This window comes from Ipomoea nil, unplaced genomic scaffold, assembly GCF_001879475.1.
Source record: "Ipomoea nil cultivar Tokyo-kokei standard unplaced genomic scaffold, Asagao_1.1 scaffold0803, whole genome shotgun sequence".
Lineage (NCBI taxonomy): Eukaryota > Viridiplantae > Streptophyta > Magnoliopsida > Solanales > Convolvulaceae > Ipomoea > Ipomoea nil.
Window position 1 is genome coordinate 199,075 of NW_017617231.1, and position 25,696 is coordinate 224,770.

Consider the following 25,696-nt stretch of genomic DNA (forward strand, 5'->3'; position numbering starts at 1 on the left):
GGAACTAAAAATACATTTTTTCTACTAATAAATGTTAAATCAATATATTTTAATTACTAAATGTTTACAGGGCGTTTGGTTCGAATGAATGAATTAGGAGAAAAAGAATTGTAATTTCGTGAAAAAAGAATAGAGTGGATTTTAAATTACATTGTTTGATATGAAAGAATATAATGATTGTGAATTGAAAAGGAAGAAGTGAATAAAAATTAAAATATCATTGTATAATAATAATATACTCCGTAATAATTAATATAAAATGATAATTTGTTATGGAATTACAATTCCACAAAGTGTGAAATTGCAATTATTAGGGACCCTAGAAATTACAATTTTATAGTTGGAGGAATTGTAATTTTTAAATTTACAATTCCTTCCCACTAAATTATAAAATTATAATTTCATGAAATTTAGTAAGAATGAAGTTAAATTTCATCCTACCAATTACCAAACACCTCATTAATAAATTTAAACATGTAAAAAATATATTCTCTAAAATCCGCATCCAATGCAAACATACCACGACACGTGTAATTCGGTCATCCATTGGCATCAACTTCCTGAATTTCCCATAGTACCCATAGTGGTCATACGCCAACGCTATTCATTCCCGCGTACGCAATCGTCATTTCACTCATAGAGCTTCTGCAGCTGAGCAAGTGAGAATGGATAAGCTACTAAAAGCTCTGCAAAGAATAATACATACAAATTGCAAAATCCTCCGGCGAAAATTCCCCCGGAAAGAATCATCGGAGGGAAAATGCAATCTCTGAGTTTCAAAGTGGTGGCCGATTTTAGTGCGGTGAAGAATCGGCAGGGGTCGACTCGACTCGGTCTAAGACTCGCTGATGTGGATAAGAAGCAATGGTTGAATTGCAGGGATAATTTGAAGAGGTGTAGAGTCGTTGCCTGTACTTCTGAGGGAAGTAATAGCGGCGCCTCCGATTCACCGATTCCGGGTTCGACTCAGAGTCAGAATCGGAGTTCGTTCCTTTCGCGGAGCCAAACATATGCTTTGTTGAAGCAGCAACTGGAAGTTGCCTCCAAATCTGAGGTCACAATCTATAGATATACTGCACCTACTTAGAAGAACTGTAACTAATTTGCTGAAACATTTCTTATATCAGTGTGGAAATAATTCAAGTTTTGCTAACTTGGATGGAATTGTGCTGCAAAATTAAAGTCTTACTCGAGATATTTGATTTTATACCCATTTCTAGGATTATGAAGAGGCTGCTAGGCTTCGTGATTCTCTGAAATCATTTGAGGATGAAGAGCCTGTTTTGCGGCTTAAGAGACGGTTGAAGGAGGCCATTGATGACGAGAGGTTTGAGGTATGTTGTCTTGAATTGCTGTTCGCGTGTGAATGTTTGGTGTTTCCTGTGTAATAAATAGCATACTTACCAATCCTAATTTGAATAGTGTCATGAGTCGTATTGGACCTTACCACATTATCCTAACACCCTTTCTATGCTTTTCAATCAATGAACAGCTTTTTCCTGGCACATTAATGGTACAATATGTAGGAAAGACTGTAAAAACTTTGTGCAATATTAGCACAATTTTTACTTAAGGATGGTTTTTTTAGTGATAGGTTTATTCTGCTTCTAATGCTTATGCAACTCCTAAGTTTCCATTTTTAAATTGCCTTTTCACTTTCATTACATCCTAGGATGCAGCAAGGTATCGTGATGAGCTAAAGGAAGTTGCACCACACTCTCTTTTGAAATGCACCAGTGATGCAACAACACTGGTATGAATTTCTTCCAATACTTATTGCCTTGAATGATATGGGCTTGACATTGTTGAGTATATAACCATTAATGTGCAATTTAACTATAAGCTTAGGCTTTTAGTTGAGATGGAGCACATGCTTCAATTTGGTATCAGGGGTTCGAATCTCTACGTCGGGAGGTTTTGCCTTTTGCAATTGCACTTTTATCTCACTATTGGATATGACACAATTTTCCGTGTATATCTATATCTAAATTTTCATTCATAACTTCTATACCAACTTTATAGTAATCTATTGTCTAAACCACAAGGTGATTTAGGATTTTAAGATGTAAAAAATTAATTTCTTCTTTTAGTAATTGTTTTTATTTTACCGCTGTCTTTAGCATACTTGTAATAGGTTTATTGCCTTTTCTATTCTTGGTAATCTCGGTTTTACTTATATATTTTTATTTTGTTAATTGTTATTATGATTGTAATAAGAACTTCATATTGTCTGAAATGCTAATTTTGTCTAAACACGACCACTTTTGCTTAATGTTGCCTAATTTTCCCCCTTTGATGGGATGGTGCTTGGTGAACAAATATTACTTTCAAGAAATAGTTATTTTAATTTTTGAAAAAGGAAGTCACTTGGGTTATACCATCTAATCTTTTGCAAGATAGCTTGAATATATAATGATCATTGAGAAATTAGATGAGAACAATAGTTCTGGGAATGATCTTATTATTGATCAATCCATTGTATTTAAAGTACATAAAGATATGTATTTAAAAGGATACAAAGAGTCACTGTCAGGATAAGAATGGTAAATGATATATTCTCAATAATACAGGGAGAGGGAGAAGGAATTCTAGTGTGCCTAGAATACATAGTCCTAATAAATTACACATCCTGGTTTACTTGAGCTTCCAAGTCCTTTTCATTTATGTGTTTTATTTTCTTTATCAATTTGAACTCAATACAGAATTGCCATTGCACCTTACTTAAAAGTGTGTTCCCCTTGAGTTTCAAAACTCTCACTTGTATGGTACCCTTGGTTTTCTGATCCCAACATTGTTTAAACATCTTCTTTTGTTCCCTATATTTTACTTTTATAAATTTCTTGTAAATCCTGTGAGTGAAGGGTGTGTAGCATTTGAGAAAAGCAACGTCTATTTTTGTTGCATATCGAATTCCTGGATTTAATTTACTGCATAGGAATCATAGAAAGTGCTTACCTTTATTGGTTTACAAGTTTTTTTTTTTTTTTTTTTTTTTTTTTTTTTTTTCTTTTTCTCAATCATGTGGACTTCAAAATCAAAGTTCACCTTGGTTGAACCAATGCACATGAAATCCTTCTATATACTAATTTCAACTTGGTATGTTTTTGTCTAGGGAATCAGGGTTCAAGTTAGAAGCGTATATATAGAAGGGCGAAGTCAGCCTTCTAAAGGCCTATATCTTTTTGCTTATAGAATAAGAATTACCAACAATTCAGATCGTATAGTTCAACTTCTCAGAAGGCACTGGATCATCACTGATGCAAATGGGAAAACTGAGAATGTTTGGTAAGTGATTAAGCCTTTTGACATAATGGGCATAACAATTTTTGGTTTTTTTTTGTTTTTTTTTTTTTTGTTTTTGTTTTTTTTTTGTTTTTTTCTTGTGTATGAATATTTCATTTCAAAGTTAAAGCTATTTATAAGTTGTCCAATCTTTAGTAGCACTATCACTGTTTCAGTTACTGTGGGCATTTAACCAGTTCCTTTTGACAGGGGAATTGGAGTCATTGGTGAACAACCAGTTATACTCCCTAATACTGGTTTTGAATACTCATCTGCATGTCCATTAGGCACCTCGAGTGGAAGAATGGTATGAATGAAACTCAATTCTGTTCTTTCATATAATTGAATGTTTTATTTTCTTCCCCTTTCCTTTTACATGGTATATACTATATAGAATTATAGATGACAGAAAGTTTGGGGAAATGGAAATAAGGAAACTTATAATTGAGAAATAGGGATAACGGTGCTTTGAACTACTTGTAGTTAATATGGAAAAACTGCACTTTTTATTTTCTTGAGTTCAAGGTTGTAAAAGGCCTAGTCTCCCCCTAGGCGGGTGCCTAGGTATATAAAAAATACTTTTTTTTGCCTTTTATTTATTTTAGGCTTTAATATCAAAGGATAAAAGACCTTTCATTTACTTTAGGCTTCAATGCCAAAGCATAGAAGACCTTTCATTTATCAGCCTTTCACTTACTTAAGGCATAAATACTAAGGGTGTGTTTGGTTCATGGGTTTACACATCAGGAATGAGAATCAAAATCATAATTAGTGTTTGGTTGACAACTTTTTAAAACACAATTATGAGATTTGATTATCCCTTCAATTAAAAACACCATTCCGTAATTAAAAAGAGGTATCATTCTATCTTATTGGTAATATGATTTTTAAGTTTGGATTAGTGCTTTTAGATTTTTGTTTTGATTTTTTTTTTGTTCATATTGGTGCTTTGAATGTCATTATATTAAGATCAATTGCCTTAATTTTTTATTTTTATATTTTAAAATCTTTATTCCCATTATAGCGTCATAGATAACCAAACATCAATATTGGTAATCATTCCAATTCCACCCTACTACCAAACATGCAAAATACTTTCACCAAAACCCATTACCATTACCAAATATTTGATTCCCATTCCGATTTCGATCCCTTGTGCGAACCAAACACACCCTAAAGCATAAAAAGTAGAGCCTAGGCACATAAATAAAAAAAACTTGTTTTTGCCTTTCATTTACTTCAAGGCTATCAAAGAAAAAAAATCATGACTCTCCTCTTCTCCAAATGGAAAAAAAAACTTTGCAGACTCGGCCGAGTTGGGCGCCAACTCGACCTAGTTGGCTGGCTAGTCGGCGGCCGACTAAAAGGTGCTTAGGCTTGAAATCCCTTCGGTTTAGGGACGCCTAGGCTGATTTTTGCAATCGTGCTTGAGTTTAGGCATCTATTTAAAGTGTTTTTGAGTCGGGCGACCGACCCAATTACGTGTTTTTTTTTTTTTTTTCAAAAATTTGAAGCCATATTTGACTCTTATCCCCTTGAGAAATATGAAACTTTTAGCACTTTCATTAGTTCACATTTTCTAGCGTAATAATTGCATATTCCGTCTCCCTTTTCGACTCTTTCTTCTCAGCATCTCAATACAAAAACTTAGGCCATCCACAACTCTTCTCCCCTTTTCTTTCCATTTTGTGGGCCCAACTCTTCCACATCACCATTTTATCTCTTCCCTTATTTTCTTTTTAATCCTTCTCCCCTTTTCTCTTCATTTTGTGGGTCCTACTCCTCCATATGATCTACAGAGTATTACTTTATTAACTTTACTATAATTTTAATTTCAAACTTATAATTATAATTTCAAATTTCGATTTTAAATCAAAATAAATTTAAATAAAGAAATAAAATAATTTTTGAATTACAAAATATAATTTAATTAAAAATTTTTAGTTGACCGTTGAGGCATAAGTTTTTTTTTTTTTTTTTAACTGATGATCGGGACAATTGTCCTCCACCAAAAGTTGTGCATGGAGGCAAGCTAGTGGTGCGTGCTTGCATGCGCCACGTGCCATGACCCCCTTTTCTCCGGACAGAACAATCTCTCTGGAGAAAAATACTCCCCTTCCCTCCAACCTTTTCTCCACACATTGGAGATGCCCTTATAGTGTTAAAGTATTGATGGCTTGAAGATTTTTGGTACTAAAATGGCTTAAGTTGTATTGTGGTATGTCTTGAAATTGGGAATGTGATGATTAATTATTCCAAAAATGGCCTCATATTTCAACCTCTTGCTATTATTCATGTAGATCTTTATTTATTTGATTTGATTTGATTTGAACTGTATAGGAGGGTGACTTTGAGATGAAGCATATTGATAGCTTAGGCTCTCGAACATTCAATGTGGCTATTGCCCCCTTTTCCCTCTCCACATTTGGAGATGGCACGGACAATCTTTCAGATCAGGAACTGTGGAAATTGTGAAGATGAAGTGGAAGTTGTATCCTTGGTATGTACAATATCTATCACATGTACAGGTGACAAAGCTAATGGTATTTGGTAAAATATGCTATCATATTCATATTTTTGTTGGAACATATTTGTTTGATAGCTTAGATGCTTTGGGCAGGAGCCATTTTTCTGTTTGTCACAATAGTAAGCAATCCATTGGAGACATTTTGTAAACTAGAAATATAACAAGTGTGTTTTTGGAAGGTTCTGAGTAGTTTCTGATAGTACGTTGCTATGCATTTAAGAATTTTGACCTAATGGTGGAAACTGGAAAGTCATCACGATCTCGAAAAGTGCTTATTTGTTTCTGCTAACATGCGTGCAAGCATGCTGATGTGAAAGACCATCCTAGATCCTCACAGTTTGAAAAGTAAGATGCTATCTTTGGAGCTGAGATGTCAATGTCAAATGCATAATTCAACCATTGATTATAGCTTACTCATAAATGGATATTCTATGTAGTAACCCAATATTGCAATTAAAAATATGGAAGAAGCAGCATTGGCGGTGATGGGAGGGAGATGACGGTCTAGTATAGAGGTTGAGTTAGTGGTGTGGGAGATAGGAAGTTTTTTCAGTAAAAGTTGAATGAAGAAAGATGGGATGGCGGATGTGGTGGTGGTGGGGAAGGAATGGTGACAGCAATAGTGTGGAGTGTGGACGGCGGTGGTAATAAAGGTGGTTGCAAATAAGTTATGAGCTACGGTTTAACATTTGGATTCCTTTTCAGCTTGGGTTGGAGTTTTTGTAGATACTAGTATGTCACTCGTGCGATTTACGGACTTAAAATTTGAAATATTGTATTTATGTTAAAAAATTGTTACTAATTGTTGTTGTTCTTATTAAAATTGAAGTATAAATAAAATTTGGAAACCAAATGCCTGGCAAAATGTAAAATTACTATTTCATATATACAAAATAACAATAATATTATGATCTGAAATTGAAAATTCATAAATATTACAAATTATTGAAAATTTCTTTGTTCATAATAATAATATTATGTTCTTAATATGTCCCCATATATTAATATTTTGAGACCATTTGGATTACTAACCCTAGATACAATTGGCCATGGTTAAACACATGTTTCTTTAATAGCAGTCCCACATGAAATAAAGTTTGACCTTGATTTTTGTTTATCACTTTATTGTCATAGCGTATGACAACAATACGGATATCCACCCCGTGTGGGTCGGTTTTTTTTTGGGTGGTAGTGGGTGATGGATCGGGTGTGGGTCTTAAAAAAAGTAAACCCGCGGTGGGTCGGGTTGGATTCGGGTTCTATGTACAAAACCCGCCTAGAACTCCACTCGACCCACCATGTAATTATTTATAAGAGTTTCGTAAATTTTTACTATTTTTATATCTAAACTACTAAGTTTATTTTTAAAAATTAACAATTTAGTTATTATATTTAAATATTTCTATTATTTTATATTTTAATATAACTAATAAAATTTATTATTTTATTATGTGTAAGTAATTTAAATATTATTTTTTTTTTAAAAATAAGATTATAAGTAGTGGGTACCCGTAGTGGGCACTCGCACCCGGTGGGAGTCGGGGTGAGTTTTGAAAAAGTCCACCCGATGCGGGTTGGAGGTGGGGGAGGGTGGAGAAAATATCAGGTGGGTCTGGTGATGGATGTAGTCCTCCCCGACCCACACCCGACCCATTGCCATCCCTACTCTAGACTCCAGATGTTTATGATCTATTTGACCATGACAGTATGAAGGAAATGTGCTTTGTACAATTTCTTTTATAGGGTCACCTTCATTTTTCAGAACAAATTGATCAAGAATCGTTATATTGAAGACACCATCCTTGTCCTCTCCTAGATTTCCATCTCCTAGATCAGCAATCCATTTCGCAAAACTGTTAAACTTTTAACCTCTTCTGCACTGGAAAGACCACGCAAGCGCAAATTCATTGTTAAACGGAGGACTTCACATTTATCCCACAAGAATGATGAGTTAATACTTGCATGTACAATATCTTGTCTTGTGCCTTTTGGGATAACTGGTAATATATGTCTAAAATCACCGCCTAGTACAACTGTTTTTCCACCAAATGACATTTCTAAACTTCTTGGATTTGCGAAACACATGAAGGAAATATGCGTAGGCCAAAGCGAGTGGCAACACTTGGGGAATAGCAATGCACGACATTCTGAACCATCCACAAGGTCTATAGTATATCACCATTATATTCATGGATGCATCAACGTTGGAAGATGATCTCATTAATTGAGATTTTTGATGTAGTCATCCAGAAGAGAGCTGCTACTATTACCAAGTGTTGCCCCCTCGCTTTGGCCTCCCATTATCTTGCGATAATCTTTTCTCCTTCCTCCTTCCATGACTCTTTCATGAATGCATAACATTCGTTAAAGAAATGCGCAACATACTATATAAGAATGCATGATTTTTTGCATAACAATGCACAACACTTTGTCTAGTAATGCACGAACAATGCACGACATTCCGAACCATCCACAAGGTCTATAGTATATCACCATTATATTCATGGATGCATCAACGTTGGAAGATGAATCTCATTAATTCAAGTTTTTGATATAGTCATCCAGAAGATAGCTACTACTCTTCCCCAAGTATTGCCACTCGCTTTGGCCTATGCGTACCTTGCGATAATCTTCTCCCATTCCTCCTTACATGACTCTTTCATGGATAGCATTCGTGAAAGGGATTAGCAACATACTTTATAAAAATGCATGAACAAAGCAATATAATTGCACGATATTTTGTATAACAATGCACGGCACTCTGAACCATCCACAAGGTCAAGATTATATCACCATTATATTCATGGATGCATTAACGTTGGAAGATGAATCTCATTAATTGAGGTTTTTGATATAGTCATCCAGAAGAGAGCTACTACTATTTCTCAAGTATTGCCACCTCGCTTTGGCTTCCTAGTAGCTCGCGATAATCTTTCTTCCCTTCCTCCTTCCATGACTCTTTCATGTATGCATAGCGCCGCACAACATACTGTATAAGAATGCACGATCCAAGAAATATGAATTCACGATATTTTGTATTACAATGCACATTGAATGCACAACACTCTATATAGCAATGCACAACGAATGCATGACATTCTGAACCATCCACATGGTCTAGAGCATATCACCATTATATTCATGGATGCATCAATTTTGGAAGATAAATCTCATGAATTGAGATTTTTAATGTAATCATTCAGAAGAGAGCTACTACTGTTCCACAAGTGTTCCACCTCGCTTTGGCCTCCCAGTACTTTGCGATAATCTTCTCTCCTTCCTCCTCCCATGACTCTTTCATGGATGCACATCACCGCGCAACATACTGTATAAGGATGCTCGATCAAAGCAATATGAATGCACGATATTTTGTATAACAATGCATGGCGAATGCGCAACACATTGTTTAGCAATGCACGACATTCTGAACCATCGACAAGGTCTAGAGTATATCACCATTATATTCATGGATGCATCAAAATTGGAAGATGACCTCATTAATTGAAGTTTTTGATGTAGTCATCAAGAAGTGAGCTACTATTATTCCCAAGTGTTACCCCTTGCTTTGGCCTGCCAATATCTTGCGATAATCTTCTCTCCTTCCTCCTTCCATGAATCTTTCATGGATGCATAACATTCGTTAGAGGAATGCGCAACATACTATATAAGAATGCACGTTCAAAGCAATATGAATACATGATATTTTGCATAACAATGCACAACACTTTTTATATTAATGCACAACAATGCACGATATTCTGAACCATCCACATGGTCTAGAGTATATCGGCATTATATTTATGGATGCATCAATGTTGGAAGATGAATCTCATTAATTGAGGTTTTTGATGTAGTCATCTAGAAGATAGCTACTACTATTCCCCAAGTGTTGCCCCCTCGCTTTGGCCTCCGAGTACCTTGCGATAATCTTCGCCCTTCCTCCTTCAATGACTCTTTCATGGATGCATAGCATTCGTGAAAGGAATGTGCAACATACTTTATAAAAATGCATGATCAAAGCAATATGAATGCACGATATTTTGTATAGCAATGCATGACATTCTCTATAGGAATGCACGACACTCTGAACCATCCACAAGGTCTTAGATTATATCACCATTATATTCATGGATGCATTAACGTTGGAAGATGTATCTCATTAATTGAGGTTTTTGATATAGTCATTGGTAGGTGTCGAATCTAACAAATAATAATGAGTTAATGACTGATTTGGTCCTTTGACTATTGTGAAATTATTGATTTGATCCTTGACTATTATTCTTACCCAATTAAGTCCTCAACTTTGCAATTTTTGTCCGATTTAGTCCTCAGTATCTTTTACCATGTAACTTCCGTCTAAACCAAGGGTAATAATGTAAATTGACACAGCTATCGCCATTCGACCGTTTCATTCTCTTATGCCCGTTATCGGATCCAAGTCCCCTTTCTCTTCCGCCACTGGATGTACCTGTAGGGAAACCCTCTTCACCGCTTACAATTACTATTCACCGGCTTATATTCTGCGGAATTTCAGTGAAGTTCGAGGACTGGAGCTCAGGCTTCCAAGACATGAATCCTTCGTCAGAGACGGATCCGCGCTCAAATGGACGGCCGAGTTTGGGAGTGAATTGCAGAGCTGCGTCATCCTAGGAGGGATGTTGATTTCTCTTATTCTAAGGAATTGAATTATTGTAGCCGAAGAAGAAGAACTGAGGTTGTGTTACTAGTGCACCCTCCCTGATTTCTCCCTACGCTCAGTTCGCCGGAGAGAATCATCCGTTTTCCGTCACAGACCCGAACCCTAACCTTGTTTTCAATCATTACAACACAACTCCGTTCGGCTTCTCTGTCCAAGGAAAGTCATCAAACGACACCCTTTTCGACACTTCACCGGTGGTGGGTTCTGGCAAAACGTTCTTGATCTTTAAGGATCAGTACCTGTATTTTTCATCGTCATTGCCGGCCAACAGTTCATCTTTGTATGGGCTTGGTGAGCATACGAAGACGACGTTCAAGTTGCAGAGCCCGCAAACGCTCACGCTCTGGACTGCGGGTTGCAGTAGTGTTGCCGGCACAGCTTGTTACTGGAGGCGGAGAACAATCACCGGACTGTTCGGAGTGTGACAATGACGGACTAGAAGTTTGATTTTTAGAGTCAGATGAAGAAGATGAGTATGACCAATTACCTCTCATTCGAGTTCTGACAAAAGCTTAGTATAACAAATTGAGTCCTGAGCAAAAGAACGATTATCTTGATGAGTTGGATTACAGGGAAGCCCTTTATGTGAAAAAAACATATGAAAGAAGAAGCACGACAACGAAGAGAAGCCCATCGTTCTTAGATTGGGATCTCAGCCCCTAATAGCGATTCTAATGGTCATCAGGAATTGATCTGCTCAGTTCACAGCAATGATTTGCATGATTTCTGATTGAAAGTTGCATCAACATATCATTTAAAACCTCACAAATCCCCTCCCAAACAGGTGGTAATTGTTGTAGACACCACCCACCTGATGTGCGAGAAAACGACCCTCCACTCACATCTCTGTCGACGCACCGCTTCACACACAGCCCTTGGAGAACGCACAAAGCCTTCGAAAACAGCTCCAATGTGGTTACCTAATATTTCTCGGCAAACACTGCTCAGTTCACCATTTGTTCCCTTGGACATCTCAGAGCTTCTGTTTACAATGCACGCAGAATGCACAACACTTTGTATAGAAATGCACGACCAATGCACGGCATTATGAACCATCCACAAGGTCTAGAGTATATCACCATTATTTTCGTGGATGCATCAACGTGATGCACGATATTTTGTATAACAATGCACGACACTTTGTATAGCAATGCACGATGAATGCACGACATTCTGAACCATCCTTAAGGTCTAAAGTATATATCACCATTATAGTCATGGATGCAGCAACGTTGAAAGCTGATCTTATTAATTGAGATTTTTGATGTAGTCATCTTGAAGAGAGCTACTACTATTCGCAAGTGTTGCACCCTCGCTTTGGCCTCCCAATAACTTGCGATAATCTTTTCTCCTTCTTCCTTCCACCTTCCATGACTCTTTCATGGATGCATAGCATTCGTTAAAGAATGCACAACATACTGTATAAGAATGCACGATCAAATCAATATGAATGCACAATATTTTGTATAACAATGCACGTCGAATGCACAACACTTTGTATAGAAATGCACGACCAGTGCACGTCATTATGAACCATCCACAAGGCCTAGAGTATATTACCATTATTTTCATGGATGCATCAACGTGATGCACGATATTTTGTATAACAATGCACGAAAAATGCACGACACTTTGTATAGCAATGCACGATGAATGCATGACATTCTGAACCATCCTTAAGGTCTAAAGTATATATCACCATTATATTTATGGATGCAGCAACGTTGAAAGTTGATCTTATTAATTGAGATTTTTGATGTAGTCATCTTGAAGAGAGCTACTACTATTCGCAAGTGTTGCACCCTCGCTTTGGCCTCCCAATAACTTGCGATAATCTTTTCTCCTTCTTCCTTCCACCTTCCATGACTCTTTCATGGATGCATAGCATTCGTTAAAGGAATGCACAACATACTGTATAAGAATACACGATCAAAGCAATATGAATGCACAATATTTTCTATAACAATGCACGCAGAATGCACAACACTTTGTATAGCAATGCACGACCAATGCACGACATTCTGAACCATCCTTAAGGTCTAGAGTATATCACCATTATAGTCATGGATGCATCAACGTTGGAAGATGATCTCATTAATTGAGATTTTTGATGTAGTCATCCAGAAGAGAGCTACTACTATTCGCAAGTGTTGCCCCCTCGCTTTGGCCTCCCAATATTTGCGATAATCTTTTCTCCTTCTTCCTTCCACCTTCCATGACTCTTTCATGGATGCATAGCATTCGTTAAAGGAATGCACAACATACTGTATAAGAATGCACGATCAAAGCAATATGAATGCACAATATTTTGTATAACAATGCACGCAGAATGCACAACACTTTAAATAGTAATGCACGAACAATGCACGACATTCTGAACCATCCACAAGGTCTAGAGTATATCACCATTATAGTCATGGATGGATCAACGTTGGAAGATGATCTCATTAATAAAGATTTTTGATGTAGTAATCCAGAAGAGAGCTACTACTATTCGCAAGTATTGCCCCCTTGCTTTGGCCTCCCAATATCTTGTGATAATCTTTTCTCCTTCTTCCTTCCACCTTCCATGACTCTTTCATGGATGCATAACATTCGTTAAAGGAATGCACAACATACTGTATAAGAATGCGCGATCAAAGCAATATGAATGCACAATATTTTGTATAACAATGAACACAAAGTGCACAACACTTTGTATAGCAATGCACGGGATTCTGAACCATCCACAAGGTCTAGAGTATATCACCATTATAGTCATGGATGCATCAACGTTGGAAGATGATCTTATTAATTGAGATTTTTGATGTAGTCATCCAGAAAAGAGCTACTACTATTCGCAATTGTTGCTCCCTCGCTTTGGCCTCCCAATATCTTGCGATAATCTTTTCTCCTTCTTCCTTCCACCTTCCATGACTCTTTCATGGATGTATAACATTCGTTAAAGCAATGCACAACATACTGTATAAGAATGCACGATCAAAGCAATATGAGTGCACACTATTTTGTATAACAATGCACGCAGAGTGCACAACACTTTGTATAGCAATGCACGAACAATGCACGGCATTCTGAACCATCCACAAGGTCTAGAGTATATCACCATTATAGTCATGGGTGGATCAACGTTGGAAGATGATCTTATTAATTGATATTTTTGATGTAGTCATTCAGAAGATAGCTACTACTCTTCGCAAGTGTTGCCCCCTTGCTTTAGCCTCCCAATATCTTGAGATAATCTTTTCTCCCTCTTCCTTCTACCTTCCATGACTCTTTCATGGATGCATAGCATTCGTTAAAGGAATGCACAACATACTGTATAAGAATGCACGATCAAAGCAATATGAATGCACAATATTTTGTAAAACAATGCACGCAGAGTGCATAACACTTTGTATAGCAATGCACGAACAATGCACGGCATTCTGAATCATCCACAAGGTCTAGATTATATCACCATTATAGTCATGGATGCATCAACGTTGGAAGATGATCTCATTAATAGAGATTTTTGATATAGTCATCCAGAAGAGAGCTACTACTGTTCGCAAGTGTTGCCCCCTTGTTTTGGCCTTCCAATATCTTGTGATAATCTTTTCTGCTTCTTCCTTCCACCTTCCATGACTCTTTCATGGATGCATAACATTCGTTAAAGGAATGCACAACATACTGTATAAGAATGCACGATCAAAGCAATAGGAATGCACGATATTTTGTATAACAATGCACGCAGAATGCACAACACTTTGTATAGCAATGCACGACCAATGCACAATATTCTAAACCAACCACAACGCCTAGAGTATATCACCATTATTTTCATGGATGCATCAACGTGATGCACGATCAACACAATATGGATGCACGATATTTTGTATAACAATGCACGACAAATGCACGTCACTTTGTATAGCAATGCACGACATTCTAAACCATCCACATGGTCTAGAGTATATTTATAGTCATGGATCCATCAACTTTGGAAGATAAATCTCATTAATTGTGTGTTTTTTTTTAATTTATTCATCTCGAAGAAATTTACTGATATTCCCCAAGTGTTGCCTCCTCGCTTTGGTCTACCAGTACCTTGTGATAATCTTCTCATCTTAATCCTTCCATGACTCTTTCTGCCTATGCATATATGTATCCAAGGATGGATCTAGAAAATTATCTGAGTGGGGGCGAAGTTCTAATGACTTTAGAAATGTTAATGGCAAAATATAAAACACACATAATAATGTTCAAATACAAAATATATTATAAATTACAATATAATCGCTCAGACCTTTTCTCAATCCCCGCCTCTTTCGAGCTATGTGGACCCCATCGAAATTCTAGCGCTCAGGCAGGTGTTTTAGTTCCTCTTCGACTCAATCGCTTAGATCTTTTCTCAACCCGCGCCTCGTTCGAGCTCACATCTGAAACCCATCAAAATTCTAGCGCTCAGGCAGTCGGAACAGCTTGCATGGCCCGGTCTAGTGGGTGTAGTCGCCGGACGAAGCGTGGAAGGTCCGGCCATCAGTTGCCGCCTTTGACCCCCCCGTCAACCTCGCGATCATTCAAACGGCGGATCTGTCGCCGGAGTTCCAGCCCCCGTCCGAACGGCGTTCATCACGGTGGGTACGACTGGGCGGCATCGGGGGTAGCATCCAGGGTGTCGGCATGGAGGAGGGTGGCGCGGCGATTGGGGCAGAAAGGTGATTCTTTTTAAATTTTTCCAGTTGGGAGGCTTCGAGGGTGTTTGGGGGGGGGGGGGGTGGTTGGTGTTAATCTGGTGACAGGAATGTACAGAAATTTGTGTTTTTTTTTTTTTTTTTTTTTTTTTTTTTTTTTTTTTTTTTTTTGCATCAATTACAGTGTGGTGAAAACGCAGAAGAAGCCATAGTCAAAGGGATTTAAGAAAACAAAGCAACCTACTGTTAGTAGAATAAATTTATAAGTCCACTTAGTAAGCAAGCTAGGTTTGCCACACCAATGTCGATTAGATTGCATTGTATAACATTAATGTTCATAACTAAGCAACCTAGTGTTAGTAGAATAAATTTGTAAGTCCAATTAGTAAGCCGTTGCGTAGCAAGCTAGGTATGCCACACCAATGTCGATTAGATTGCATTGTATAACATTAATGTTCATAACTTCATTTTTTACTAGTGTGCAAATTATTTTTGTACAAATAATTACGTTTTCGTACATAGATGTCGATGTTGTGTAATAAGAAAATTGTTGTAAACTTGTAATAGAATATAAAGTCTAAACATCATAAAATGGCGTACATGGCTAGGTAAGTCATATCCTGTCTAATAAGAACTACCACTTAACCATCACACTTTATCTGTTCAGGCAAGGTATCAGTTAAAAAAAGGGACCTAACGGATGCCTATCTATTCATGCCATTTAGTAAAAAATTTAAAGCCATAGTCAACCCTTTTATATTTTCCCTCCTAAATGAGGCAATTAAATCATCAAAACAGTCTCATTTCAGACCATAATCTATCAATTTAAAAAGACAACCGGAAATGACATTTCAAAGTAGCATGATATCTGTAGAAAAGCCAAAGTTCTGTACATTTTGTCTACTGTTTGACAATACAAAAACCTATAAAAAGGGACCTAACTGACACCAAAACGTCTTGATATCCAGGCTATACTTTCCTATCAAAATTCAGAGTGGACATGTGTTTGTGTGTATCTATAATTCTGTGTGAGAGATCGTAGTCCTTTATGATTCTTTATGTTGGCGGATTGTAATCTGATTTTGGTAGTCTAATTCTGTATTGATGTGGTTTAGGAGTAGCTGCATTAGGTTGGCAGTTTGCATTCACATTCTTCATGGTTTCATGCCCTCAAACTGAAACAACACCACTACCCCCTAGTGCAGGCTGAAGCAGCACCACTACCCCCTACTTTAATGCACCTCCAAAATGAATGGGGTTATGCATTCTTCGTGAGTCTTACTGTGTCTTTTCCCTCGTCGGTTGTTATCTGTTTTCAATTTGAATGATAGTACATAGTAAAACAATGTTGTAATAGTTATGTACTAAGATTGCACTTCTTTAGTTTGATTTAGTTGAAATTTGATTTGATAGTAATAGTTCAATTTCAATTTGATTTAGTTTGATTTAGTTGTAATAAGTGCACTTCAAATTTAGTTTGATTTTATTTTCATGTATTCTAAGTACATTGTCATGAGCTTAATTGAATACATTGAGCTTAAGTGCACTTATGTTATAAATTTCAAATTTAGTTGTAATTTCATTTAGTTATAAATTTCAAATTTAGTTTGATTTAGTTGTAATAAGTGCACTTCAAATTTAGTTATGTAATTTGAATCATAGTAATAGTTCAATTTCAATTTGATTTAGTTTGATTTAGTTGTAATAAGTGCACTTCAAATTTAGTTTGATTTTATTTTCATGTATTCTAAGTACATTATCACGAGCTTAATTGAATACATAGAGCTTAATTGCATATATTTTGTGTATTATACGGGCAATTCAGCCCCGGAAAATGTATCTAGAATACATAAAATATTGTCTTATACGCTATTTCTTATATTTTGGATTTTATATAATCTATTTGGTGCTCACGGGCTCTCATTGCTGTGCACAGGCTATAATGATCAGCACCCAGTCCACCTAAGTGACGGTGACAGTGGGAGGATGACGTTTTCCAGACTCCGCCGTTGGTGTTGGATTAGGATGCGGAGATGGAGGCACCGCGTGTGCAGCGTTCAACCACAGGCCAAATCAACACACGGGGGACGCCGAAGGACCTTGCAAACCTTGTGGGAGCTCTAACCCCGAGGCAAAGGGAGGATGTTATAACAGTTGGCCTTGGTGCGTTGCTGGGGTTTAAGATTACTGAGGTACCGTTGCGGTTGGGGCATTGGCTGGTCACTAATTTTGACCCGACTGAGATGCGGATTGACTTGGGGAATGGTCGGTACATTCCTGTCACCAAGGAGGATGTCTCCGCCGTTTTTGGCCTACCGTGTGGGCCAATACCGATATCTGAACGGGATAGCCAGGTGGTTAGCCCAGAGTTGCGGGACTGGAGGGACGTGGTGAAGCAACAGAGGGGGAGGGTTACAGTTAGGGCGTTATGTACGCGGATGCGGGAATTGACTGATGGTGGTCCGTGGTTCAAAATTCATTTTAGTGTCGTAGTGATGACCACCCTTGTTGCGAGCACACCCAATGGATATGCAAACCAGAAAACTGTGCACGTCTTGAGTAGTGTGGACACGATTAAGGACCTCGACTGGTGTGGGTACTTGCTCCTCTCATTGGTTACTACCCATCAGAGTTGGACTGAGGTTTCCTCTCGCAAATTCACTGGCCCACTCCTATTTCTAGCTGTAAGTGAATATTGGTTTTGGCTCCGTAGTATCTGTGTGTTTTATCTTAGCTAATAATGTTGTGTATGTCTCTATTATAGCTCTTGTATTTAGATAGGGTTGTGGTGGGGGTGCGGGAGGTCCCAAGGGCGATCCCGGTGGTGGTGGAGTGGACCGCAGATTTCATCAAGGCACGCGTGCAGAGTGAGCTTGATTCTGGGGGATTTGGCAGGGGTCTGGTGGATGTTTCTCTCTGTGCATTCCAGGCCGGTGCATCGTTACCAGTGGTCGGGGGGGGGGGGGGGGGGGGGGGGGGGGGGGGGAACCGCCGCACGGGCATGCTCGCGTTGAGAACGTGGTATGCTCTTCGATGGAGCAATATTTGTCAAACATTTTTTTTTTTTGGAATCTGCATGTTAACATTCGGTGTTGTGCAGGGGTTTAGGCAGGAGGTCGCAGTGATCAGTGCTGAGTTGCGTTCGCTGACCACACGTGTCGGCGACTTGGTTTCCAAGCACCCGGATGAAGTGCAGGAGGATTGCAATTTCCAGTGGGTGGTGGACTCAATCAAACAGTTTGGGGATATTGTAAAGTTGCCATCCAAGGTAGCTGAGCTAGCTCCTCAGTCGCCCGCCCCGTCGCCTTGCCGCGATGAAGGACCGTTAGTCTATGACGCAGACTTTATAAGAGAGTTGGACCAGGCTGAGTTGGCTGCAATCGGGACTTATGGTGTGTCCGATGTGCCAAGTTTTAGCTTGGGGTTAACGCAAGAGTTTGCAACACACAACCAGATGAACAACACGACCCAACAGCCGGTCACCACTGCACCACCTCCACAGGTATACTAATGCATAATAGGCTTTGCTTCTGAATTTTTTAGAGGCTAAATTTTAGGCTAACGGTTGCAGGAACCTATCACCGCAAGTGTTGTATCTCATCCTGCTGCAGAGCGCACAGTTTCTGGGGCAACCGAGACTTATGGTGTGTCCGATGTGCCAAGATTTAGCTTGGGGTTGACGCAAGATTTTGCGACACACAACCAGATGAGCAACACGGGTCAACAGCCGGTCACCACTGCACCAACTCCACAGGTATACTAATGCATATAGGCGCTGTTTCTGAAAATTTTAGAGGCTAAATTTTGGGCTAACAGTTGCAGGAACCTATCACCGAGAGTGGTGCATCTCATCCTGTGGCAGAGCGCACAGTTCCGGGGGCAGTAGCTTGGCACCACGTGCAGGAGCCACTTGTTCAGCATGGCCTGTCGCCGGGGATTTACTTCAGCACCACGTTTAGTTACCCATCTTCTCTGCTGCCGCACGTGTATGTTCTGTGGATGTGGGTATTTAGGTGCCCCCAGGGTGGACGGTAAGTGGCATTAATGTAGTTGAGTTTGGGGTTTTGGTCGTATAGTAATTACGATTGGTAACTATGATTGGGTTCTCTTCTAATTATTGTTTTGATCCCGTAGCGATGAGGTGTTGTTCCAATATGCTGAGCAGACTGTAAAGTGGGCACAATTCCAAACCCTAAAGGAGGGGTCGAATGTGTCCAGGACTATTGTTGATGCCTGGTGCTATGTCATGAATGCCCGGGAGAAGGTGAGCACAACTGGCGGCGTGACCCGACTGTTTCTACCCACTAGCACGACGGTATGGTAGTATACCATATTTTTTGCCTGTATACCATATCTTCTGCCTGTGCACTAGGTGAACGGTGTGGTGCATTGCGAGCTCTAAGCCCTTCTAATTAGCATTTGTAATATGCAGATTGGGACCGTTGATGCAACATCAGCTAGCGAGGAATGCCAGGATCGCTTGGTTTGAGAGGCGCATGGATGTGGAGTTGGGGAGGATGGGCTGCGGGCATACCGACGATGTGGATTTGGTGATGTACCCTAGTCGCTAATATAATTGCAACAACACATAACCTCAATCCACTAATCCTCCTTTTTAATCCCAATGCAGTTTGTTTTTCCAATTTTCAACAATGACACCTATTACATGATGGCTATCAATTTCAAGCATCCCCGATTTGACATCATTGACAGTTCGTCTGGCGAAGAAGACTAACAAAGATATGTATGGGGGGGCACCGGAGGATCTGGTATGTGGCTTTGTCATTGTCATGCTGTGCAATTTTGAGGTTGCAGTAGTGAACCTAAAGCATTAACGGGGGTACAATGTCTATGAGTGTTAGCTTTACTTGTAGGTTAGTAGAACTGTTAAAAACAGCTGTAATTCAGGTCAGAGTAACCAGTACTAAGGGGGCATAAGGGTGATTTGAAGCTCTAGGTTTATGCTAATAACTACGGGGCTAATAAAATTGATAGATCACCACAGTGCTATATATATTTCTCAGTTTTTCATTAGTGCCAAACCCGTGGTAGTTTCGTTAACTGTGGTCTTGGGGTTGAGGAAGAAAGGGAGTGGAATTTAGGGGGTAGTGGGAGTATGATGAGTGTTGGTAACATTAACATTCTGCCTATTTATGTTTCTCATATTCTACATATTTACTTTTGCAAAAACATTATAAAGACACATATTCTGCTTATGTAGTTCAACATTTTGGGGCAACAGTTTGCACTCACATTTCTAATATTTTTTTGGAGTCCAATGTAATTAGTCATGTGTCTAATTATATGCCTAATTATATATTAATGGGATGGTTTATGCCCCCTTAACTTAAATTACTATCATCATTATTAATGATCAGTGTGGTGCAGATCATGTGTCTGGGTGCGTACCTGGACTCTAAGCTGCAGGGACTACGCAGTGCATGCCTCCAAATGATGAAACCGAAGAGGATGCAGATGGCATGGAGGGATACCACGTCAACGTCGGAGTCTGGGGTCTTCACGATGCGGCACATGGAGTCATACGCCGGGCAGGGTTGTGCGAGCTGGGATTCTGGCCTGCAGCGGGGGAATGCTATGCAACTACTAAACTTACGGAAGAACTACATGCATAATATCTTGCTCAGTGTGGTTAACACTCATACAAACAACATTGCAGCGCGCGTCGCGGGGTTTGAAGGTAAAAGGTTGGCAGAGATGCATCGGTGATCGTTACAGGGTGCTGGAGTAAATACATTTTTGCTAGTAGGTACACCTCCAATCTGGGTGGGTTTTTTTTTTTTTTTTTTTTTTTTTGGGTACAGCAGGTATTGAGTAGCGCAGGCAGGGTATGCTTGGATGTTTTGATTAAATTATCGTAGTCAGTGGTAGACTTTGAATACTTAGTCTAGTAGTACGGTTGGGGCAGTGCATCAGTGATCAATAAATTTTTAATTGAATTTTTTGAGAAATAAGGTGCTTTTCCCAGTAATTATCAATGCCTTGTTGCTCTTTGTTATATATTGATCTGGTCATAAACCAATAGCAGCGCACCCCTAACAAACCAGAGGTGCACCACCAATCCAAAGGCAGTGCAGCCATGCAGATGCATTCTACCGGTAGCATGGGTATACTATTGTTTGTGCACCATCAGCCCCACAAATGCACTATACTAAACAACCCCTACTAACAATTCTATAGGAAAATGTGATTACTAGACAAGCAGCTACACACTGGGAAACAGTTTCAACCATCCACCCAAAAAGTTGTGCTTTCAAATTCAACATTAATCGTGAATATTCAACATTAATCGTGAATTGTTATGCAAGTTGAACTTAGCAGAATTCAATGCTTCAATAAAAAATCACAAATATTTGCTGGGGAAAAAAAACTAACAAAAAAAAAAAAACATAAGGGGTTAAAAATACCAATGCTATTTAAATTAGGTAAACGAATTACATACAGAACTTTGTAGCTAATCTAAAACGGAATAAAAAAAATGCAAACAGACTCCAAATTTACCAGCAAGCTACTTTGAGGGACAACTACGAGCGTTATGCCAGGCGTATTTGCCACAAATCCCGCACTTTCGGTCGGGTTTCACATTTTTCTCGATGGCTAACTCCCTACTGCTTTTAATGCGCTTCCCGGTGCCTTTGTTTTCTGCTTAGGGCAGGGGCTTGGATTGTTATGGATTGTGGTGGCTCCACGCCACATAATGCCTGGATTGCAGCACGGTTACCCTTAACCGGGTTCACAGATATACCGTCACTAGCAAATTTAGCGGTAAGACCCTGAAGTACCGCCACCATCCGTGTTTGTCATTCTATGCTATTACCTACTAACCCAATGCACGTGTTTATCTCAATCCATAGTTGGGTTGCTGCGGGTGTGGGTTTATCACCATCAGACGGGAGACCCTTGCATGCACCACAGTTTAGGTGTTTGCACCAACGGCTCACAATGTATTCGGGCGGTAATTGTTCCAACTGGGCACCCCTGAAAACCACAAACATATGTCGACAGACTAGGCCCATTCTTCGGAACAAGTTGCAGCTACATGACGTTTCAAGACCGCTTACCTTGTAGTGCACGGTCGAAATAATGGCGCACTCACCATCAATGTCGTAATAAGTGCTGTTCCCGTCTTGTCGTACACCGACCACAGAACAATAAAAACAAGCAGCTTCTATTTCTTTCTGTAACTCGTAAAAAATAGTGATCATGAACAGCTGTGCAATATGTCGCTCGAGTGCTAAAGGTGTTTTAAACTCTGGCAGGTATCCCTCGCATTGTGCGTTCAATTTATCTTGCCGGTAGCGCTGTGTTCTCAACACGCTCTCGAATTGCATGTAGAACTCTACCAAACTAGAATGTGGGCGTGTGAATTTACCGTATACGCCATTCTCTGCTTCTGACCGGTGATGTGGTACGCAACAACCCACTCATGGGCAAATCTGAGAAAAAAAGTCGGGATCTAACTTTCTCGTTCCGCATACATTTTGCAAAACCATCGGTAGGTGGATAGATTGTATTCATCCATTAGTAGTTGCCATTGGGCCTCAAACTCCACACGGTCGATTGTCTCGTTCCAAATGATAGCATTTAGTTTCTTGCGGAACTCATTGTCCTTAGCTAACTCACTGACGAGCTTTTCATTAACCTTTGTCATGATGTGCCACATACAGTAGCGATGATGGCATTCTGGTAATACTCGTTCGATAGCAATTCGCATAGCGGGGTCTTGGTCGGTCACAACACACACTGGCCTCTTGCCCATTGCACATATAAATTGCTCCAACAACCAGCTGTATGAGTCAGCATCTTCTTTAATCAACAGACCGGCCCCGAAAGTGATGCATCGTTTGTGGTTGTCCACACCAGTGAACGGCACAAACACCATGCTGTACCTGTGCTAATAGCTGTGAAATTTTCAAAAAACAAAACACAACAGTTTCATATATACAGTGCTAATAGCTGTGAAATTTCCATCCCCCAAAAAAAAAAAGAAAAAAGAAACCAACTAAAAAATAGAAATTTCCATTAACGCCATTGCGCATACCAGTACTGCCTTGCCGGTGCGTCATATTAAAACTAACCTCTGAACATCACAATTGAGCAAGTTCACTACTTTATTTATCAAGTACTGCCTTGCCATTGCATCATATTAAAACTAACCTCTAAACAACACAGTTGACAATGGCAAGGCAGTTAGTTAATACTCTATTTTATATAATTTGGATTACAAATTATAAACTATTCTATTTAATTAGTTAATAGTAGTTTATGATAATTTGTGCCTGCTATTCAAAATTAGATTTGGGAAAACAACACCACTAACATAAGCTATATAATTGACAATGGGCGTCATTTTATACCAATTTCTGTGCAGTGCATAAAATCGTATAAAGCTATGCATTTAGTCGCTAGTGTGTTTGTATATCAACTCATATAATTACCGGGAGGTCAGTACAAACACCAATTAAAACAAGGGGGATTGGAAATCAAATTGTAGCATCGTACCTGTTCGTGCCATAGGTTGCATCGAAAGAAATGTTGTCACCATAGCAAGAAAATTTCCGCCTACTGAGGGGGTCAGCCCAGAATAGTCGTGATACCCGGTGCTCTTCATCCAGATCGTATTCAAAGAAGAAGTCACTACAAGCTTCGTGCTTTGCCTTGAATGTTGCAATAATCATCTCGCCATCAGCTACATCAACGTACGTTTGGACGTCTCGTTTAAAATTATGGAATTCAACGTCGGTTGCACCGATATTTGCATACGATCCGGTCTTCTCTTTGCAGAACCGCAATCCTGTTGAAGCACCGATGTTAGCCTTAACACAATTACTTAAAAAAGCTTGTTGGACCACACCGAGTCGTCGGTTAATTCGCATAAAAACTTTGGATGGCTCCGAGCATAGCTTGTGGGTGTGTTCCTCAACCAAAACGGACACTTCGAACTCGCCGGAGCTTTTTTTCGTAAAGGCAATCCTGGCTCCGCAATTAACTCTATTAGAAAGACGGCAGCGCCGCTCCCGCTTCTCTCTCCCACCTAGTACCCGCTCATAACCGTGAGGTTTATTACCACCACCTTTCACCCCTTGCCGACTACACACCAAATAGCGTGAGTAGATTTCTCCGTCTCGGTCGCGCTTCACGGAACTCTGGCGGACATCAAACCCGCATATTCGAGCGTAGTTGATATAGCATTGGATACCTTCGTTGAGTGTTTTAAATACACGCCCCAGCGTCGGCCTGATGGAAGCGCTCACGGTGGGGGTCCATTGTTGTTGGCCGGTCGTTGTTGAACCCATAGCAAAGCCTGGTTCGGACGCTGTTTCCGGTATCATCGCTACGCCTTCAGCACAAACACGGGACGGATGTTACGGGGGGAAGAAAAACAGTGTCGGTAGCCATGCACTTGGGAATAATTACTCACAAACCTTTTACGCCGCCGGCATCGGGGTTGCTTGTCGTCATCTTTCGTTGTTCGCGCACGGTTGTTTTACGGATGAGGTGTCCGAACCGCAAATCTCGCAACACAGGCGGAAGATGCAATGTCAAACTCTATCCAAATGCCCGTGGAATGGGAGGGAGAAGTGTGGTTACGTATAGACACTGTGTATCCCATGTTACGTGGTGCAGGGGGTTGGTGTGCGCAAGTCATCTTGAGCCCTACGATCTAGTACATCAGAGCACCGTATTGTTCCACAAGTTCACATGTTAATAATGGTTCGCACAAGAAAAATAGCATATATATATATATATATATATATATATATATATATATATATATATATATATATATATATATATATATATATATATATATATATATATATATATATATATAGAGAGAGGTTCTGGTGTAGGTGGTAATCCCAGGTGCGGTTGTGCAAGGAGAGGAGAGCGATTAATTTTGTTTAAATCAACGTTCAGGATTATCAAAATTTTTTAAAAAAAAAACACGGTGGTAATTTGGTAATTTTTGCAACTAGGTCATATTTAAAGTGTGCGGGTTTGATGCTTAAGGTGCGTGGGTTTGGTGCTTAAGGTGCGTGTGATTGTGCTTAATGTGAGTAGTTGTTGAAACTTAAATGCGTTAGTTTTGTGCTTAAGGTGCGTAGGTTTTGTGTTTATGGTGCGTGAGTTTGTGCTTAAGGTGCGTCATGTTTCTTCTTCGCACACCATTTTCTGTAAGTGACGGGTAATTCAGACCCTCAAGAAGAACAAAACTTTTGAAATGAGGGGTGGTTTAGACCCTCAAGAACAAAACTTTTGAACAAAACTTAATGTGCGTCATTTTAACACTTAAGGTGCGTTGTTATAACACTTAAGGTGCGTTGTTCTAATACTTAAGTGCGTGTTTCTATCACATAATATGTGCCATTTTTAGCTCATTTCTTCCAGACACGCATTTTTTTTTTTAATAATAATTTTCATTGATTTGAGCCGTCAACCAAACAACCGCACGGGAAGCTTTTACTGCACCTGAACCCTTCACTATATATATGG

The 25,696-nt window shown here is 39.3% G+C and overlaps 2 protein-coding genes across 2 annotated transcripts; one reads left to right on the top strand and one right to left on the bottom strand.

Moving 5' to 3' along the window:
• Positions 1-641: 641 nt before the first annotated feature.
• On the top strand, positions 642-5,991 carry LOC109177197. The gene is made up of 6 exons (XM_019326509.1): positions 642-1,054; positions 1,221-1,334; positions 1,673-1,753; positions 3,113-3,285; positions 3,493-3,589; positions 5,623-5,991. The coding sequence occupies exons 1-6, from the start codon at positions 761-763 to the stop codon at positions 5,755-5,757; spliced, it is 894 nt and encodes a 297-aa protein (XP_019182054.1). The 5' UTR covers positions 642-760; the 3' UTR covers positions 5,758-5,991.
• Positions 5,992-21,813: 15,822 nt separating this feature from the next.
• Positions 21,814-24,661, bottom strand: LOC109177189 (protein FAR1-RELATED SEQUENCE 5-like). The gene is made up of 5 exons (XM_019326499.1): positions 24,625-24,661; positions 23,702-23,993; positions 22,678-23,088; positions 22,261-22,546; positions 21,814-21,972 (listed from the first exon to the last, which is right to left on the bottom strand). The coding sequence occupies exons 1-5, from the start codon at positions 24,659-24,661 to the stop codon at positions 21,814-21,816; spliced, it is 1,185 nt and encodes a 394-aa protein (XP_019182044.1).
• Positions 24,662-25,696: the final 1,035 nt, after the last annotated feature.

Excerpts from the sequence above, each read along its gene's own strand:
- LOC109177189 (XM_019326499.1), bottom strand. The coding sequence starts at position 24,661 with ATGACGACAAGCAACCCCGATGCCGGCGGCGTAAAAG. Across the intron at positions 23,994-24,624 it reads CGATGCCGGCGGCGTAAAAG|GATTGCGGTTCTGCAAAGAG; the intron begins GTTTGTGAGTAA and ends GTGCTTCAACAG. Across the intron at positions 21,973-22,260 it reads TTTCGACCGTGCACTACAAG|GGTCTTACCGCTAAATTTGC; the intron begins GTAAGCGGTCTT and ends GCGGTACTTCAG.
- LOC109177197 (XM_019326509.1), top strand. The coding sequence starts at position 761 with ATGCAATCTCTGAGTTTCAAAGTGGTGGCCGATTTTAGTGCGGTGAAG. Across the intron at positions 1,055-1,220 it reads AAGTTGCCTCCAAATCTGAG|GATTATGAAGAGGCTGCTAG; the intron begins GTCACAATCTAT and ends ACCCATTTCTAG. Across the intron at positions 1,754-3,112 it reads CCAGTGATGCAACAACACTG|GGAATCAGGGTTCAAGTTAG; the intron begins GTATGAATTTCT and ends GTTTTTGTCTAG.